The sequence below is a fragment of the Crassostrea angulata genome, chromosome 5 (genome assembly GCF_025612915.1).
Source record: "Crassostrea angulata isolate pt1a10 chromosome 5, ASM2561291v2, whole genome shotgun sequence".
NCBI lineage: Eukaryota > Metazoa > Mollusca > Bivalvia > Ostreida > Ostreidae > Magallana > Magallana angulata.
In genome coordinates, this window is record NC_069115.1 from 22,496,295 (window position 1) to 22,517,849 (window position 21,555).

General features: G+C 31.2%; 2 protein-coding genes across 3 annotated transcripts; both read left to right on the plus strand.

Moving 5' to 3' along the window:
• Positions 1-4,417: 4,417 nt before the first annotated feature.
• LOC128182660 (multiple epidermal growth factor-like domains protein 10) lies at positions 4,418-12,059 on the plus strand. 2 transcript variants are annotated; one of them, XM_052851344.1, is made up of 7 exons: positions 4,418-4,617; positions 4,781-4,827; positions 5,725-5,859; positions 6,242-6,385; positions 6,697-6,837; positions 9,117-9,254; positions 9,435-12,059. In XM_052851344.1, the coding sequence occupies exons 1-7, from the start codon at positions 4,559-4,561 to the stop codon at positions 9,752-9,754; spliced, it is 984 nt and encodes a 327-aa protein (XP_052707304.1). In that variant the 5' UTR covers positions 4,418-4,558; the 3' UTR covers positions 9,755-12,059. The 2 variants fall into 2 exon arrangements, with proteins under 2 accessions (XP_052707304.1, XP_052707306.1); XM_052851346.1 differs by having other exon boundaries at positions 9,120-9,254.
• Positions 12,060-15,120: 3,061 nt separating this feature from the next.
• On the plus strand, positions 15,121-18,655 carry LOC128182661 (multiple epidermal growth factor-like domains protein 10). Its single transcript, XM_052851347.1, has 4 exons — positions 15,121-15,240; positions 15,482-15,616; positions 17,503-17,640; positions 17,819-18,655. Exons 1-4 carry the CDS (start codon positions 15,213-15,215, stop codon positions 18,265-18,267), a joined length of 750 nt encoding a protein of 249 aa, XP_052707307.1. The 5' UTR covers positions 15,121-15,212; the 3' UTR covers positions 18,268-18,655.
• Positions 18,656-21,555: the final 2,900 nt, after the last annotated feature.

Sequence of the window (21,555 nt, forward strand, 5' to 3'; positions counted from 1 at the left end):
GTAGAAATCTACGAAATTGCAGTGAGTGCATTATACATTGCAGTTGATTGTGTTCAGTTTCACATTGACAGTAAAGTGGTATAAGATTATATGAATAACCGTGTCCGACGCTTCTACATGTATATGAGCAATCGTATTGAACGGATACAGTGCTGCTATCGTGAAAGTTGACAAAACTATCCTATCCTATCCTATATCCTGTATCCTGCATCCTATCCTGCAAATAAGCTCTATCCTATCCTATCCTATCCCATACTTTCAAAATATAGGAATGCAAATAAAATGAAACGAAATTTAAGAATAAAATGATTTTATCAATTAATGTAGTACTCAAAATAAATAATTAAATCTTAAAACCGAATATTCATCCAGCGGGATAATTTACTTACCTGTGCTACGGTAAAATTAAATCGTACGCGGGATGGACACAATAACGTAAACAAACAGGTAAGCGATTCGATTTTTGATTTAATTATATTTATGCATAAAAAACAGAAAAATAACTTCGATGCACTTATTGAGGAACTTTTTAGTCACATATTTTTATCAAATTATTTTCTTATTACATATAACTGAGCGTATTTCTCGTTATTCGAGCGATTCGTTCGGCGATAAATGTAAACACGTTCTGGAAATAAATAATTTCTTGAGGGAATTTACATCGTTTATAGTTTAACCACTCGGAGTTATTTTTAAAGTATAAATTCTTAAACATTTATAGCTAGCTAACATTTATTAATTCGATATGTTCAGGTTAATATCGGACAGAAATATGCGTTCCTGTTACATGTATTGGGCATCGAAGAAATTATATGAAACGTCAAGCAATTGTATACATGTTTATCTTTTAAAATGCCAAAATTGGTCGTTTATAAATTCAAGCTTTTATTAATTTGCAGACTTTTAATGAAGTAAATACAGAAATCTATTTCTGACGTTGTCAAATGTTGCATCGAATTCTCGCAGTAACTCCGTACTTGCATACGAATTGACAAAGATGTAGCGCCGACATTTTAGCGCGCATTAATGTTATGCACCGCGTTCTTGATATAATAATTTTTCTTAAATGGTAAATGGTTTAACTTGTAAAACGTATTAAATTGACATTGAAATTATATTGTTTAGCCAATTTTCGTTTCGCAAAATAACTCTGAAATTTATACTCGAATCTGATTGGCTACAGGATGCAGGATAGGATAGGATAGGATAGGATAGAACTTAACTTTTATATTTCTATCATGTATCGTGCATCCTGCATCCTATCCTATCCTATCCTTGTCAACTTTCAGGATAGCAGCACTGTACTTAGGACTACAATAGACATATGTACCCACTCACATAAACCCCGCAGAATGTGCGACGCGCTCACTTCCAGCAAGTCAGATGCAAAACAGTCCATGGTTGCAAGGACCTGGTCAACTCTACAAGAAATTTCAGAGTGAAGTCATGCCAGGAAATGGTACTTTCTCTCTTGTTGACCCAGAGACTGATAAGGAAGTTAAACCCGTTCTGGCGGTTCATGTGATGAAGACATCTATTATGTATTTGGAACCCATGATTCAACAAGTTCTCATCCTGGCCTGCTCTTGTTAGAGCCTCTGCCTTTTAATGGAACAGAGTATGTGTCTTCAAACAGAAGAATGCTGACAACAGTTCCCATCTATGTATCAAGGCTGTTGAGACACTTCAGTTAGTTGAACAATGGGTTATTGAGACAGTGCAAAGAGAGACGTTCTCCGAGGAGTACTCATGTTTACTCGACAAGAGGCCTGTACCTCGGAACAGCTCATTACTTATCCTGGATCCGTTCCTCAATCAGTATGGTCTAGTTTGCGTTGGTGGACGTCTCAGAGATTCAGACTTTGGTAAACATGAGAAGTTTCCAGTGATTCTTTCACGTAAGCACCATGTAACTACCTTACTAGTACGACACTATCATGAACAAGAGAAACACCTAGCCGTTTCTTTATGAAAAGCATGATCCGATCCGCTGGTTTCTGAATTATAGGTGCCAAGCGCTTGATCTCTTCATGGAAAGTTAAAAACCCAGAGGATGGCTGATCTTCGGGTGGACCGTGTCAGCCCTGCTCCTCCTTTTACATACACAGGAGTTGATGTTTTTGGACCGTGGTCAGTAGTGACTAGACGCACAAGAGGGGGACAGGCCAGCAGTAAGAGATGGGGTGTGATATTCACGTGCCTTAGCATAAGGGCAATTCACATAGAAGTAGTAGAGGAATTGTCTTCTTCCTCCTTCATTAACGCATTGAGAAGATTCATAGCCGTCAGAGGTTATGTGAGGGAATTCAGATCCGATCGAGGTACGAATTTGGTTGGCATTATATACATTGTAGCAAACTTATGCTCAAGTAGAAAGCTGCTGAATTGTTAAAGCAACTTGGAGAGTTCATCGTTAGTATTATAGAAGATAATTTAATTGGTACAATGTAAATTTCATTTTATTTTATTCCATCCATAAATGTATATTGATGAAAACAATGGTTAAAACAGGTGTAATGATATCAATAAGACAGTTTATATCAGATATTTCTATCTGAGAATAAGAATTTATAGCAGAAATGATAGTTTGCACTACAAAGAATTCGAGATATGATATTCTTTTTAAAAATTAATATTTATCTATAGAAAGTTCATTACAGTCGTGCCAGGTTTCAGGTTCTTACTATGTGGGTGGCAATTCTTGTGTTCGTACATTAATTTAGTAAGTTTACACTGTTTCTAAGGAACGTTTGATGTAATCGTCGGCTTTTATTGTCATTGAGATTTATAACTTTACATATCTTGATACATTTTTACGTTAACGAACGATGAGAATGTAAATGTCAGACTACCATTGAACGTCAGACTACTGGGGAACATATTTACGGAATTCGCACTTTTTATAATTAGCACACAAAATGCATATAATAAAGATAGTTATGTATATAAAAAAACTGAAAACCGCATTGTTTTAAATTTCATGTGATAGTCCAGTTAGCTGTCATTTTCTTTTTTCTAAGTGAAACATATTGCATTTCATGTGTGATACAAAATGTCAATAATGAAAATGGGCTTTGTAAATTTATTGACAAGCATTTTTTAAAGATCCATGTCTATCGAAGAATTTGTTCAAAGCATGCATGTTAATGTCTGTATCTTTAAAATATTATTTGAATCAATTGTGTTTTGTTTAAAAAGATGTCTTGAATTAATCTCTATATTTTAATAAAAAAATTGTATCAATAGATAATAAATGTATTTAAATTTTATCTAAGCAAATAATATGTATAATAATTATACTTGTTTTACTGCAACATTAAGGTTTTGATTAAAATATCAGTATATTTTTTAATATCAAATTTCTAGTTTTATTAAATGTGTTCTAAACACACTATTTATAAAATGAAAAAGTCATTTGGCAGAACAAAGGAAAATTTGACATTATATTTCTTACTCTGCCCCCCCCCCCCCCCCCCCGAAAAAAGAGAATTATCAGAAATTTAATAACAAAGCTTAAAAAAAGTTTTTATCTATTAGTCTACATTAATGTATCTCAAAATATAAATCATTGATCTCATAAAAATGTAAATGGCAGTAGAAAAAGACAATATAAGTTGTTTTTGTTTTACTTTAAATGTTTTAGTTAAATCAATTTTCGTATTGCTGTAAAATTGAGTAAAAATTGGCTGGGTAAACTTTTTTAGAGGTATTTGAACTTAAAATTTTTCCATTGAAACTATATTTTTCTCTCTATTAAGCAACACTGTCCTTTAAATCTTGAAAAAAAGTAATTGTCAATAACTTCACAACAAAAACAATGCAATAATAGAGTTAACAAATCTCGTTTAAAAAATCCACAAATATTTAATGACCTCTTACTGTAAATACACGTTATTGACTTAGTTTTTTGAAAATAAAATATATCACCACGGTTTAAGTTCTGTAATATATACATGTACTAAATGTTTTTTCGTTATCATCAATACGTTTTTTGTATTCTGAGTAAACGTTATCCTCGGGGAATGAAAACAAACAATGTTTTGCAACATTCACTTTAATTATAAAAATTCAGCATTGTCTAAAGATTTAATTTATACTCTCCATTCTTATATCAAAAATAAATGTTGTAAGTTACATATATGCACAAAATTGTTAATTCTGAACAATGATCAATTCTTTTTTCACGGAATGGACAGTTTCAACTTAATATCATATACTTAAACTGTTAAAGTCTAATTCAATTTTAAATATATCTAAAACCATATAGAAACGTAATTTAATTAGACATTGACACCAACTTGTTACTCAAGTATGTTTAAACAGCAGGAAAAGGTTCAACAGGCGGACCAGGAAAAAATAAAATAATCAAACATTCAGATATACAAGTGATTGTTCTTCTATCAAATCATACATCATCGAAGAGGTCACTGTTTAGATCGTATTTTGTATATATATTGCGGAAATTATTATACGATCAATATTTCTGATGCTCCTTACCCTTACAAAATCAAAATACGAAGGTACCTAAACCTTGTATGATATCGAACCGAAAATTAACATGGATGGTGGTCATATTGTTTTCTTCTGCTTTCTTTTCATTTATATTTGCCGTCAGAGGTAAGATTTTGCATGTAACACAAGTTATTTTTTTAGATTATAAAATCACAAATCTAAATCATAGTTTTCTTCTGGTAAAATGTTAATGTATTTATGACAGTTTAGATAATGATAGACAGGTTAGTTTCTTAGTATACATACACAACATTCTATATAAATACAGGACTGAATGTTGCAGAACCTGGGACGAAAAACACCTGCAATGCAAAGGTAAAGGATGGTTTTAAAGAAAATTGCATCTCTTTTTTTAAAAATTGTGTTTATACCTTTGGTCTGAAAATTATGTATCATTCGCTAATGTCTAATATATAGTTGGATAATGCCATATCAATCAAACTCTTTTTCCAATAAGAGTCTTAGATTGGAATATTGTTGAAAAAGATTACCCGGTATTTTTAAAAGAGAATTTTCAGTCTAATTCAACATTTTTTTCTACAGATAAATTATTCGCATTTTTTTAAAAATCTGTATTAATACATCTTTTTTGAATCCACATTTACGTAAAAATAAATATTAAAATGACTTTCTTAATTTTTTAACGAAGACCCGTAGCAAAATTATGCTTTTGAAACTTGTATTTCATATTCACAATGTTGACCCGTGCTATTATTTTTATTTGTTAAGTATGTTAGAGCCGATACGTCGTAACTAGTTAACGTCTTAAGACATTGTAATAAGTATCATTTGTGTCTAATAAGTCATGCCTGAAAAAAATATGATGAGTGCAGGTTCCGCTAAATGATTTGATTTAATTTGTAATTTAGAACGTTTCTTAGTCATGTATGTACTGTAAATGCATGCATATTACATATTTTAAGCTTATCTGTTTGTTGCCGTTATTCATTTAGATAAAAAAAAAATGACAGAGAAGAGGTAAATAATCTTCAACTTAAAAATTTTAGTGCACAAATACTTGTTTTCCAATTTACCGTCCCGCGAAAAGAAACTTTGTAATCAGCTTGCTTTGTTTCAATATTAAGGAAATATATCGAAAATTGACATAATGGAATTCTACACCCCCCCCCCCCAAAAAAAAAGAGATTTGATTTTATAACTACAGGTTATAACGGCAATCTATTGTTTGCTGTTGTGTTCCTCATATTGCAGAATGCTATCCAGGATATCTGGGTTGGAATTGCTCAGAGCAATGTCGCTACCCTAATTACGGAAGGGATTGTCAGGAATTGTGCAAGTGCGAAGAGAAGCTCTGTGACATCGCCGATGGATGCATAGCACCAGACAGTACACTTTAATTTATTTTTGTGTTTGGACACGCACAAAATTGTGTGGTTGTTTTAAAAAGAATTTTAGATTTAATTTATAATTGGTGCAATAAACAAAAGAAACTTTCATATACCTTTTTGGGATATTTGTTATTTAGCAATATGTTTAAAAACACTATCATTAAAAGAAAATGTAAATGTTTTTTAACATATAACTACATTCAACTGAAAGAAAATAAGAATATGAAAAAAAAAACCCAGACAAAAAAAAAAACAAAGAAAAAAAAAAACAAAACAAAATTGAAACACTTTTTTGATTTTAGATATGATATAACTATAAGTTTTATTATAATTATTTTTGGTGTTTTTTTAAACGCAAGTAATTGTTTTGCTCGTTTTAGAAACAAATTGTCCTCCAGGATATCTCGGTCGAAACTGCTCAGAGAGATGTCCCTATCCTAACTACGGGATAGATTGTCAACACATGTGTGGGTGCGAAGAAAAATTGTGTGATGTCGCCACTGGATGCATTTCACCTGCTGACGGTACACTTGTTTTTTTTTAACTGTAAACCATCAACAAAACTTATGTTTTCCTTTCGATTGGTGTAAAACAAATATACATGTTTAAAAGTTTTGGGATAAGTTTTCGAACTAGCGTTCATAAAACACATTTTATGAACATAGTTATAATGAATTTTATGAATAAACAGAATAAATCAAACTAAAGATGCATAAAAAAGTAGGGAAAAAGGTATTGGCTATCAATACAAGATCAGTTTTTAGTTTTAAGTGTGTTTAATTATCGGATTATAAAGGAGGTTAATTAATTGATATTAATTGTTTCCTCTTTTTAGAGCCAGATTGTCCTTCAGGATATCAGGGTCATAACTGTTCCAAGCAATGTCATTATCCTAATTACGGAAAACATTGCCATGGATTCTGCAAGTGTGAAGAGAAGTCTTGTGATATCGCCAGTGGGTGTTTATCACCAAACGGTACAACTTTCCTTTCTTTTTAAAGTTTAAATCCTTCATCAAAATAAAACAAGACTCTAAAAATATGATTTAATTTGTTTGACTTTACGTTTAGCGTAATTTACTCCATTTGACTAGAAATTATACTTTGTGTCACCTATTTTACTTATTGAAAAGTGTAACCAAAGCCATACAAAATATATTACTTTAGGAACTAAGTGAACCATTATTTTGTAGCATGTCTCATAGAACGATTTAAGGTTAAATCTGTAAAACTCGCTAATTTTTTTTCAATGTAGCTTTTTTCCTTGTTAAAAGGAAGTGGAATTTCATCTAGTTTCAACCACTAACTATATAGTATGATTCATTTGTAGATACTAGTTTGTGCCAGCTGCCTTGTTATGAATATCCACTTTAAGTTTGTAACGTCTTTGCTATCAAGAACGTATCATTATAAATTTGATGTTGGGATCTAAGTCGCCAAATATCCAATAAAAAAAAAATTCAGCAAAGTTTCTTTTCAAACTTCCAGTACAACATAATGTTCTGAAAAAAGTGAAACAAATAATGACACTATCATACGATCATGCGAAAGCTTCAACTAACCTACAAGCCATAGAGACGCTATCATTTTTAATATGGAATACCATTATTTTCATTTAAGGTCAAGATGCCCAAAGGTTTATAAAATCCAAGTTATCAGTGTTTTTTTTCATTGATGCTTCATACATGTGTAACCACGTTCTTTTATTGGGTGTACCTGGGCTTAACCGTTTTGTAAACACAACGAAAGAGTTATGTTTTTATCTGTTAATTTCTATGTACTATGAAGAAAATGGTAACGAATCTCGGAGTTTTGTCCATTTTGACGTATGAGATATATCTAGAATGGCTGCAGTCTCTCCAAAAACAACATTAAACAAGATCTTAAACCCTATTTTCAATTGATGTCAAACCGAATATAGAGTATCGGGATTACTTTTTTATGTTTAATATAGAATGACAAAAAACTGTCACATTTTCTACATGAGTCCTTTAAACCTGTAAAGTACGGAAACATATTAAACAAATTTATTGTGTCATAATAATGGTTTAAGTACCAAAAATACACGCTGGAGTCATTTACTAGATCTTGACCTTAACGGGTTTAGTTTGTTTTGCTACAGCTAACAATGGCGTCATGATTCTTAAAAATTGGTTATGCTTATTAGTCAAATGAAAAGAAAATTTTAACCTATGCATATGAAAAAAAATAAATGATTTCAAATATTCTTCAAGAAATACTTAGTTAACAAAGAATATTGTCCTCTGGGATCATTAATCTGAAGTGAAGCTGTATTGCAGGAGAATGTGAGGGAATAAAGAAAACACTTGTTGAATGTGTGTAGACTACACTGACAAACATGTTCAAAGTTTTATCTGAAGTAAAACTTTTCATGAATATTTTTATGTAACTTCCATGCCTTGAAAGAGGGGGAAGAGAAGCATTGTCTCCGTGTGTAGTGTTTCTCAGAAACATATGAACATATTTGATACAAATATTTTAAAATGTATCGCGTGTAAATTTTTAGCGATGACTTGAATTTGATATTTTGACTTGTATTTTCCAAAATTAAGAAATTTCGTATGGAAAAATAATGTTTACGATTTTACAAAATTCTCTTGTACTTTATCGGGTAATAATATGCTACTGATTTTCATTTTTCATTCATTGTAGTTATTTTATTTAAAGGGGTATGGTCACAATTTTGAGCATATTTTATTTTTCTGTTTTATTATTTACAGTGGTTTACGAATGCATTTCTAGTAATCAAATGAAATTTGAGAGTCATTCATAGAGTAACAAGCAAGATACAGGGCTCACATTTCTTTTTCATGTAAACAAGGCATGTGCCCTGCTTTTTGTTTAAATCGGTTCTTTACACCAGTAAATAACCTTTTTAAAGCTGATTTGTCTATCTTCCAATTCATTTTATGCATAAATAAACATTTTCTAACGTTTGACACATTCTTTTTAGGTCTAAAACTGCAATTTTAACTTCAACATTCAAAATGTAAACAAAAGCCTTGTTTTCATAGCAAAGATTTTATAGCTATATGACTCAACGAATGACACTCGCATATTGGTTGCCTATTAAAAATGCCTTACTGAAGCATTGTAAACATGAAAATCTGAAAAATAATTTTTTACCAAAACGTGACCATGACCCTTTAAACAAACAACAACAAAAATGATATATATATTTTACCCACAACGGCAGTTGTTGTTTGATTTTTATATGGATAAGTTTTTATTTTAGAAGGATGCATTGATGGATATTTTGGCGAAGGGTGCAAAAAAAGCTGCCAATATCCATCATATGGAAAAGATTGTCAACAATTATGTGAATGTGTCGAATCTGTTTGCAATATTACCACCGGATGTGACACTTTCAATCGTATGCTATTAACAATACATTTATCAACATTATTAAAGTTCAACAAAACAATAAAAAAAGAAAAAAGACTGCAAAATCATTCTTAAAAAACATTCAAATTGTCTAAGATTTTTAAATTATAGAAAGCAAAGAAAATACACAGTAAATGTAATTTTAAAGTTAAAATTGTCGTTTGTTTAGATAATGACTTGAAGTCGGACGAATCCCATGAATCAACGGCGAAACAAATAACAGGACATACATTATTGGCGGTCATTGTTTCAGTATCTGTCCTGTCCTCTGTCTTGATGTCAGCTATCATCTCACATGTCATCTGGCGACTAAAAAGACCAAACAGAGCTATTACGAGATCATCATCTCCTGAACAACAACAACAAACATCGAACAAAGCAACGACACTGAGGGCAGCAAACACTTACTGCTTCAATGAGGATGCTAGACTCAGTCATTTGTATAGTTCGCCGATAGAGATCTCCGCTAGCCAAACTGATCCAGAATGACATTGCGAAGTGTTTAAACGGAAACGTGTGTCAAGAGAAAAATCTAATGTCAACATATGTGCGTATGAACAAAATTTATGTCTTTGCATATTTCTTGATTGTGTTGAGGTTAAGAAAGAAAAAAGTGTATTCGTTACATGGCCCGTTATACTACATTAATAGGTTTTATTGAGATTAAGATTAAAAGGGTATGCTCTTCGTATGAAAAATTTCTAAGGCGAGGCAAACTACCGACAAGCAAGTTGATAAAACAGGACTATTAACAGTCTCGTCTGAAGTCATCTTTTCGTAATGTCTATGGTCGATACAACGACCTCGTCAGCAAATACATTCTTCCACTAGATCGCATGCTGACAGACGTTTTTCATAATAATTGTTAGACCATAAATATTCATCTAATTGTCTACAGACTTCTATGCCCCCCCCCCTCCCCCCGATTACGACAAAAAAGCACACGGCGGATGTTACCGTTCAGCAGAGGATGCCCACTTCTCCATTGCACCTGATCCTACCTTTATCTTTTTAGAGGTCCGTCTTGCTTTTCTTTGGATTTGTATTTTGTTTTATGGATTTTTAAGATAGTTGACACTTTGTTATTGTCATGTTTTCATTGTATAAAGTCTGTTATTTTATGTATAAAATATAAGGGAAGAGCGAGAACTCTCATACCGATAAATGAAGAACTGAAATTACACATTCATAATCGTATTTTACGCGATAGTCTCTAACTTTCGGTTTCAACTGTTTCCTGAACTAGACTATAAATTTCTTCCCCTAAATACATGGAATTCAATAATTAAGCAATTCGTTGCACTGACCAAATTATCCGTATTTATTCTATAAGATAGCTTTGTATAGGTACATAATGTGTATCATCGCACGTACGCAAATGCTCACACACACAGCATGCTATTCAGTCTGAATATACGGTAATAAGATATTTTAACTAAACAAACTCGCACAAATATATTCCTTCCACATAATTTCTCGATTTAATATACATATACAATACCACATTGTAATTTGATTGGAGCCAAGGTGCCAGCCTTTTGTTCTAGATCTGATGCCAATAAAGATAGTACGAAGCATTGAGATTCCTAGTATTCCTAGTATTGATATCTTGCCTATTGAATCTGCAGCGATGCATTTAGATTCTGTATATTTTGAATTTCAATATAAATTCTGCCACAAACAGGAAGAATGGTACATGAATAATCATACAAATCACAATATTGACCTACATCTCAAGTGTTTCCATCAAAACAAGATACAAATGTAACTGTTCTAGGCTTAAATAGTCAGAACAGCAGCTAGTAGACCAGTTAAACAGTTTAAAAAAAAAATTCTTAAAATTTTCTGATATGAAAATTAACCTGGTAATCATTTCATATTTTCTTAGCCTGAAAAGTTTCTATAGTTACGCAACACTTACTTCGATATTTTACACGTATGAGATATTTTACAATTGCTGTAAATATGTACAAATGTCTGTATATTTTCAAAATTATTGTTGTTTTATTGTTAACAAATTCATTTATTTCGTCATTCAATTTTATAGAACATTTAAGTACTCTGACAGGAATATGCCATATAGTTCTCACATATAAAATCTTCCTGATTGTGCAGTATGTTGAAATACATTGATAACAAACGGAAACCACGTCCTCTGAAGTATGTTTATAGCTAACTATATTGAGAATATGAATGCCGAATGTGATTTCCGTTTTTGGATTTAGTTAAAATAGATAAATGGCAACAAAGAGAATTTGACAAAGCCAAAAAATACCGAAGTTTTATTCCGTTAAAATGTTACGTCTTTTCGTTATCAAATACTTTTACTTTACCAACTTTGTAAATTAAAAAAAAAATTTGAATAAATTCTGGTATTCTTAAAATTGCATGTTATGTTATTCTATTGGTTAAAATGGTCTTAACTCTGGAATAATAAATTTTAATCGAATCACAATCAAAAATATTATCTGTATGTTCCAGGACTGCAAATAATTTTACAAGGAACCCAAAGTACCCTTTGGATACTCGTATATCTGAAGAACTGAAATTCAACGAAATACTTTCAAGATCTCTAATCAAACCTCAGGATTTATGTGATAGTTTTCTGATTAAAGTTAACCAAAGCACATTTTATAAACATCTAAGCGCCGGGAAAATGAAATCCATGTAGCTATTTACTGTTATGTACGAAGTTGTACTTAAAACTTCGATACTAGTCCTCAAAAATTGTAATTGTGATTAAAGATACATGTACTTGGTGATTTGGGGGAGGGGAATGAAATTTGGAATGAACTCTATTTATTTGAATACAACTCAGAAATTTATTTGCTCATTAGTTTTATTTATGAAAAACTGATAGGATGATGTTCAGTATGACAAAATAAAATAATTCGCAACATAATGCTTTAGGAACTAAAGAAAGCATTTATCAAGCTAACTAATGACAAAGTATTATAGCAAATAATATACAAAAGTAAAATTAGCATAATTCTTAAACAGAAAAATAAAATTTTGGGATTTATTTTCATCTTACATCAATCATGTCTGAACACTCAGAGAACAAATGACAGAAATGTCATGAACAACAATGGTTGATATTTAAATCAGAGTAAAAACAAATATGTTAGTAGCCCTTACGATTAAAATGCTCCTGCCAATCATTTGAGAGTAGAACCAATGTTCTACTTAGAAGCCCCATACTTTTTGATGAACATTAATGTGTACGATCTAAACTTTGCGAAATAACCTGTCAGTTGTTTATAATGCATCGCTTATCAGAGTAAGAATTATTTACTGATAAAAAGTTTAATACAAAATAAAGATAATCTCATGTGAATAGTACTATCGGTACATGCACAGCGTTGTCAGATTCTACAAAAACTTACAGCAGATACTTGTGTCAAAGCATGAGCACACCTTAAGTCGGGGTTGGTCTAGCAAACTGACTGGACTGTGACATTCCGAGATGAATTAAATTTTCAGGGTGTTTTTTTAAATAAAAGATAAACATCGGTGTTCTTTTGGTTTGTTTTCTTTTTTTATCTCTATCTAGCTTTATCTAAGGGAAGATAACACAAACTGCTGTTCTCGGTAGTTAGTCTTCACAGCAACAAACAATTGCAAAAGTATTTCTCTTCTTACTGTTAAACTCAATGGCAGCAGGTTTGATTTGACAAATAGCAAGTTTTTTTTTAATGTTTTGAAGGATCATGTATGTACAGAAGAACGTGTTTTCTATTATAGCATGCAAGTACGTGGCAGTAGAATATGTTAAGAGGTAAAAATAAATAAAGGAATTTTAGTCTTTCGGGAACCATATGATTTTAAAAACGGATACTTGGATTATCGCAAATTGGGTTTTTTAATTTCTTACGGATGTATACGTGGTTCTACATTCCTAAAAAGGAAAAACACCCACATAACGTATACAATGTAGCTATTTCTTTTACAAAGATACTAGACATATTCTTTTTTTTATTTTTTATTCATGCATACCTGCTGCAAAAGGTAGGGTTGTATCATGTATTTTTGCTTATCATATATACCTAATTGTTAAATATCGACTGATGTCTTTAAGTCCCAAATAATAATGTATGCACTGATTCAATAATTCAGTATGAATATTCTAATTCTCCTGTTTAGAAATATATTGAATTTAAACATGTTCAGTTCAAAAGATAAAGAGTTAGATATGTATCATACCAAATGCACATCCTCATAATTAAACAAAAATGTTTTTTCACAAAAATCTTTGTCCAACAATTGTTTCTATTTATGACGTCATAAACATTGGCAGATGCTTTCTTATTCACATATATAAATATCAAAACAGTTTTTGTGCATGAAATACAATTTTAATCATATGCTATTAGATTTTTTTGCAATGCTATGAGATATTAAAATGAATGTGTCAATACTATGGTATGATACGGTATGATATTTGAACAAAACGGCCTCGGCATACAGAAGATTTTTAAAAATTTCGAAGTAAAATATTGAGGAATAAAAGTTTACCGCTATTTCGCAATATAAACTTTTGTCTTTAAAAAATCAGATTAAATCGCTATGCTTTGCTATGGAATGCTATGACGAATGAGAATCTAATGATATAGTATGAGATTCAAATACTATGGTATGAGATTTAAATGCTATGTTATGCTATGTTGTATGCTGTAAACTGCTTGAGTTGACTGTACAATAATCACATTAATGTTTACTAAATTAAATAAATTGCTAATAGTTAAAACAGAATATCATAGCAAACATGTGTGCAATGTTTGTCAAATATTAGACAATGAAAATCATCTGAAGATACTATTCATTACCTCATATCAACATTATAACTCCTACCTATGAAAATTCTAGTGTTTCTTTTTTTATTGAATTTAAAATTTAGAAAAAAATATGTTTACAGTCTTTAGGTTACTCCCAAGCTCTTTGTTATTTCAATTTTAAAGAGACAGTACGGCGCATCTTATCGAAAAACCGAAAACAATTCTGATCGGGTTCGGTATTTTTGTACTGCTCATGAATGTATAAACTTTCAGAAAATTACAAACTTCTCCATGCAATAAATCTAATTATTTCATTAAAATTATAAATTACGTATAACCTATCACATAAATAAATCGCAACATGTTCGAGGTTCAGCCTTCTATACTCTTACGCATGCGTATTTACTGTAAACAAAACACGTGCAGGGCTCGCGAAGAATCTTCTGGACAGGTTTGTTGATAAAATATGTCTTTTCTACTTCTCATAGGTAATAACTGTTCAAATGTTTTTAAAATAACCACAATTATTATTTTGTAAGCATGTATTTTTCGTGTTTATCATTGGAGTTGCTACAACCTAAATTTGTTTTGATAAATGAGGCCCCTTGAGGGGTTATTTGACATATTTATGTCTATTCATTTCAAATGAACCTAAATTGGTAAACCATTTATAAACTATCGAGTAAGTAAGGATGTGTTTCATTTAGAGAATCGCTTTAACCTCGTTTTCCATGATGATCGTAGTGGAACGAAGATCTTGTAGTTTTCAGCACGTGTCAATTACTGTCAATCATAGTCCACGTGGTACAAATAAACGATATAAGATTATTCCGGTTTGTACGACCCTTTAATTCCTGGAAGCTCATAATTACGTTAATTAAGTATGTAAAAGGGATTTTCATGTATTTCAACTATTACAGTAAACGTTATTTCTTATTTCCTTACTATACAATAGGTAAATCTGAAGTTATTCACACATGTGTTTTCAGCTGTACTGTCTCTTTAAGGGTAAAGCTTCACAATACCGTATTCTGTTTTGTACAATGTATTAATTGTTTGCATATCATTTTTAATACACAGCCACATCAAATATCACTGTGATTGTCATAACTAGACGATGCAAATATGATGCCAATAGTGAGACGTTGTATTTGAACTAAAACTTCATTTCTATGAACGAAAAAAATACGAGAAATAAAGGTAAGGTTTCTTTTTAAATCAACAAATAATACACTTACTTAAAAAAAATCAGGCTGGATATTACAGTCAAACAAAAAATGTTACATTGAATGAGTAATGTACGCTGTTGCAAATTTTGATTATAAGTTATGGAAAAGATTGTTAAAATATATTTGATTTTTTTTTCGTTTGAAACAATTTATATAAAATTAGTTAAGTGCAAGAATAAGTGAATTTTTGTTTTCACTTTGGTTGGATTCAGGTTGTTTACCAGGATATGATGGCGAAAATTGTTCAGAGCCATGTCGCTATCCTAACTACGGAAAATATTGTCAGGGGTACTGTGAATGCACAAAACCGTTTTGTGACATCGCTACGGGATGTTTTTCACCAGACGGTATCTAAATTTTTTTTCCTTATTTTAAGGCAAGAATTTCGACATCTCATTGCATATTTATAGGCTGTGTTATATTTATTTTTCGCAGTAAGGTTGAAAAACATTATGCTAACAAAAACGATAACAACAATAGATAAATAACAACAATAGATAGATAACAACAATAGATTTGGCACTGTATGGAAAATATAAGAATATTGTTTGCGACGTATGGCATTATATTTAGCTGCAAAACGTCACAATGAATTTGATGTGTCTAGTGACTGACTACGTTAATTCAAAGATTTAAATGGATGAATTAAGAAACAGGCAAAACCCTCTCTAAAATACAAAGTAATGTAAATAGATAGCCATGCCATGACCTTTAATTGCTAGTATTACATTCTGGTCACTATGATATTTATGTATACCTAGGTACTGCGCACTGAATGGTGGTAATGATAACTAACAGAATGAACTCTGTGACTCTTGTAGCACTGCGTAGTATTCCTAATTGATGTTATGAAACCTGGTGAATAATACGGGCATAATAATATACAAATTGAGGGTATATAAATAAGTGTCATATTTGGCGATTCTGTGTCTGCAACGATAGCTCTGGTACTCTCTATTGAGTCATGTATTGCATATTCTATATAATCTTTTAAACCATAAACTCATGTATATTTTTATACATGATATTTCAATCTTGCAGGCAAGCGATGCGTCATAATAAGGCGGGACACTCAAAGCAGGCATCCAAATAATCTAAGTCCTAAATGAGGTTAATTGATTATGGCACAGTAAATTCCAAACTGAAAATAAATAGACAAATTATCAACAAATTGTCATATTTGGCATCCTGTGTCCGTAATAAAGGCCCTGATATTGCATGTTAGTCCTGTAATGCTATTTAACCTTTGTAACCTTTATGCCATGTATGAATGAACGTATTATGAGTAAGTGATGCCTCATACCTAGGTGGGGGATTCCGAAACTCAGGACTCGGAGACTCAAATCCTGCATCCGTAATCTTTGATTGGCAGTTTTGACAGTTTTGTTTATTTATTTAGAAATAACATATAAATCTTAGTTTTGAACACTAAATGTTCACTCATGATCGTCATAAATGGGCCGAACTAGTCAGAACTGTCCATCATAAGTAAAATCTTATATATACACATCTGAAATGAGGTTGAGCAGACTCTTTGATTTGGACTGCTTTTATTTGTTGTAATTTTAACTGTACGATCACGATTGTTTATAAACTGTTGGTGAAAGAAGTACTGGGCTTCGTAGTTTGAGTAGCATCTCCAGGAGATAACAAAGTTTGAAGGCTTACAGTAATAGTAGTTTAATAAAATAGTCAATAGAATTTAGATATACAAGTTCACAAAGTGATACTGTGGTATCATTAATATTCAAGGGTATCAATTTTCGTTGATAAAGTGAAAATCACAGTTTCAAGGATATTTAAATTCATGGCCAATGACCCCATCAATACAAAATGTTAATAGAAATTTCATTTCAATGATCATTTAATTTCGTGGATCAACTTAAAAACGAAATCCACGAAAATTGGTATTCAACGAATATTGATGAAACCACAGTATATCATTGATATATTTTTGTAAACATGTGAATGGATAATTGAATTTTCAATAATAATATTGACTTTGGAACATTAATGTGTATACTAGTGCACAGGCAATGAATATATTTATATATAAAACTGAAATGAATTTTAAAGGAGTCAAGTTTATATATATATATATATATATATATAGAGAGAGAGAGAGAGAGAGAGAGAGAGAGAGAGAGAGAGAGAGACAGAGAGAGAGAGTAAAATGTACAAAGGAGTCTTATAAATTCAACTTATTTTTTATATGTAATGTATTTTTTGTCAGTTGGTTGCAGAACAGGGTATTTCGGTGACGGATGTGTACACAGATGTCGTTATCCAGCCTATGGGAAAGAATGTCAAAAAACTTGTCATTGTATTAAATCTGATTGCAATTTCATCACTGGATGTGACAATTCTTCATGTATGCAACCAAATATACACATAGATAAAACAAATAATAATTAAAACTTATCTACTACATGAATCTACTTAATACATATAAAAAGAAAATAAACAAGAGTTTAATATATAACAAATAGATGTTAACAGAGTGAGAAAAATACGTACTAGTACTAAAAGTTTTATTTATTCAATTTCAGATATTGTCCAGAAATCTGACTTAGTCTACTTATACCCAACCACGACGCCATACCCCGCCGAAAGAAGTTCTATGGCAGTAACTGTTGTAGTTTCTGTCTTGTCTTCATTCTTTGTTTTAGCTTTTATCACTCTTGTTATCTGGCAACTAAAAAACCGAAATGTAACAAACAGGAAAACGTCTCAACACATTTTATCACTAGGAGGGCAAAGAAATGTTCCCTTAGATACGAAGGAGACAACAAAAATTATCCGCCTCTGTGATGATTCAAGACCTAGTCACAAATATACACCATCACAGGACGTATCAACAGATCTCACACACCCAGGCTTCGATTGCAATGTGTTGCAGCGGGAAAGCACCGCAAGCACTATAATATTTGATATAAATTCATGTACTTATGAACCCGTCTTGTACGCTGTTGAGGAAGACAGAATTGCAAGAGTTTGAAATTCTTTAAATGAACTGTGTTCATGTATAATTTGAACAACCGTGATTATTGTTTTTTTATGATCTAAAACTCGATTGATTAAATTCACTGTAAAAATGTAAATGGCATCAATCTTTGCTAAATGAAAATAAAATACACTTTGCCTATTTAATGAATTTCTTTATCATTCACGGACTTATATTGTATTTAATCTGGACACAATGAATAAAGAACAAAGAATTGATATTAGTTTTACTAGATGATAGCCAGCGCAAGCGTGTGAAATGACACTTTAGACGTGCATTTTTTTTAACTTTGTATTATTGCTTTATCTGTTGTATTAAAAGTCAACCCATGGCACATTTATGCATATCAATGCATAACGATTTCTTTTTTTTAAAAAGGGGATATTGTGTATGGCGTCGTTTTTTCTTATCTATATTAAGTTTTTTCTTTATTTTTTTAATATTTCAACATTCACTTTAATGTTAACTTTACCAAATTACCAAACTATTCAAATGCAACAGAAGGGCGAAGAATACAAAACAAAATGTTTTTATTCGAAGCTTGTAAAGCTCAAATTCCAGAGTCCAGTTTCACAAGGAAAACTTGGTAGGGATTTCCAAATCTCAGATAAGGAAGTTTGGAAATCAATATATATCCTAACAAAATTAAAAATGTCAAAAAAAGTATAGCGGAATTGAATTTTGGATTGTGTAAATGTAAAACATGTTTGGCATATGGCAAGCCAATGCTTAAATTTTACTATTGTTTGGGAAAATGTCATTGTTGGTTTTTTTGTTGATGACAACGAAACAAGAAAAAATTATAATATCTTCCTCTCATTATTTGCATTCAGAATTTACAAATATTAAATGTTCTGTAGGGTAGAAAATTTAGAAGAAACAAGTCAATCGTTGAGAATGTCTATTACAGAGAATATTATATCAAATTGTTCAGTTCTATCGTTTTTACATCAAATGAGAGAAAAAAAACTGTTTCAAAATTTTGCATCTATGCTATGAATAAGTATTTATGCTTATAACTAAAATGTATATACGCGCAACCTCCGAGGGAGACAGTCCCTCAGTTGTATACCAAGGATTTCTAACATGGACACAGACTTTGATAGATGGTAGTGAAACCCTTTGATATGTGTGGGCATAAAAAAATCACATGAATTATATTTCTTTGTATCTACGATGATGTACTGTAAATTATCAATGGAAGGATTTTTTCAATTTTTTTTCTGATAAACACATACATGTATAAATGTACGTAAAAAAAGTGGAGCTAGTTATTTGTACATAACCTTATTTTTTTGGAAAAATTTTGTTACCACAAAAAAACTGTCAGGACAGTGTGTATGTTCATCTTTCAGTGGTCAAAAATGTATGTCATCTGAACACTTTATATCTTCTTTCCATCAAAACTAAGAAACGAAACGGCGCATTTTTAAAAATTTAATATTTGTTTTTCCCCTTTGTATATACGTTATATATATTCCCTTTTAACTTTATTATACAGCATTTTATCAAGGCAAGCAGTTATTTTGATACAAACTCTCACTGACTATATCCACTAAGCATGTCCATCGACTTTTATTTTTGCCATTTTGCAGTAGTTTACCGATAACGAAAGTATGTTTTAATTAATTTCACGGTAATTACTGATAAGGTAGAATTGAATTAAAGTTTAGAAACATCATCTAACATGTGCCACTATTGAAAATACTGACAAATGATTTCTTTCACAGAAACTGAATATAGTTAAATATTTTAAACAGCAGCAGTTTGGTTTAATAACTTAACTTCAGAGGTTTTCAACGATTCTTTGCTATATTTTAAGCATTCACACACCGCTGTAATATACTCGGAAACAACTGGTCTGGTGTCTTATAACATATTAAACGTTACTATTTGCATACATGTATATATTTTTAAAATAATTAATTTGTATAATTCTTCCTCATTTTCCCACGGTGACAATCACGAATATGTATTTCAGCATAGTCAGCAGCACCCCATTTTAACACGGAAATCTGGAAAGTCTCAACAGGAAAGTAATGACAAAAATTATCACCTTAAGTTATTTACAGTAGGTTAATCAAGATAGTCAGGATTCTCAGGATGTGTTCTAAATTTAGATTGCGTATATCTCATACTTATCTTCATTCTAAATTTAGTATGCAATGTTGGTATTATCAGTGTACAACACTTGATGTAATAAATACAAAAAATTAAGAAATATATGATACCGTTGCCTTATGTAAAATCAACCAAAAACCCCCCATTATTTTTCAAGTTTATATCGATGCATGATAAACATGTAAAAGGATATAAGTTTATTATTATAGACAATGAAGACAAGCGTAAAGTTCATCAATTGTTTTATTCTATATATTTTGGCAATTATGGCCACGACCTACATAATGTAATCTATATAAAATTCACATGTATTTTGTATACAATGTTGCAACATATATCCTTATCCTTATAACATATTGACCCTCATAATCCTTATCCTTATATCCTTATCCTAATATCCTTATAACCTTATAAACCTTATCCTTATAACCTTATAAACCTTATCCTTATAACCTTATCCTTATAGAAGTTTTATAATACTTATAAACTATGACAACATTCATACTGGTACTGGGTGAGCAGATACTCAGCAGAAGTTGTAAGCTATGTAAATTAGATAAAACGCGTCTCGAATAAGCGCTAGCTCATTATGACATGTAGGTCGTGACGAAATAAAAAAGAAAAAGGTCTTTGAACTATGGTTATTCAAAGATGAGCAGCAAGTCTCTTCAAAATGCCACTCACTAATCACTGCAAGTCTCTGCACAAAGTCACTCACTGATTACACACTTAAACTGCTGCTTTCATCGTCCTGGCTATCTGAAAATAGCATTAAAACTACGGCAGAAAATGAGCGCATGACATAATTGATACAGCTTATATGTAACATTAAATAACATTTTCAATATTATGAATCAATTCATATCAAGATATACATATAACTACTATTAAAAATGGGGTTAGGGAGGGTGGGATAAAATTGCACTCATCTCTCGAATTCAACAGCTAGGAGTGTGATGACCTCAAATATAAACAGAACGACGTCATGTATGGTATGCCATTACGCGCAAAAAATTATGGCGCTAATCATGAATCAAGCCAAAATATAATATTGCTATAATAATTTGATTTATTTTATATTCTAAATAAATCTTATTATTATAGACAATGAAGACAGGCGTAAAGTTCATCAATTGTTTTATTCTATATATTTTGGCGATT

Coding starts and splice junctions, on each gene's coding strand:
- LOC128182660 (XM_052851344.1), top strand. CDS start 4,559: ATGGATGGTGGTCATATTGTTTTCTTCTGCTTTCTTTTCATTTATATT. Junction 4,618..4,780: donor ATTTATATTTGCCGTCAGAG/GTAAGATTTTGC, acceptor ATATAAATACAG/GACTGAATGTTGCAGAACCT. Junction 6,386..6,696: donor ATGCATTTCACCTGCTGACG/GTACACTTGTTT, acceptor TCCTCTTTTTAG/AGCCAGATTGTCCTTCAGGA.
- LOC128182661 (XM_052851347.1), top strand. CDS start 15,213: ATGAACGAAAAAAATACGAGAAATAAAG. Junction 15,241..15,481: donor AAAAAATACGAGAAATAAAG/GTAAGGTTTCTT, acceptor GGTTGGATTCAG/GTTGTTTACCAGGATATGAT. Junction 15,617..17,502: donor GGGATGTTTTTCACCAGACG/GTATCTAAATTT, acceptor ATTTTTTGTCAG/TTGGTTGCAGAACAGGGTAT.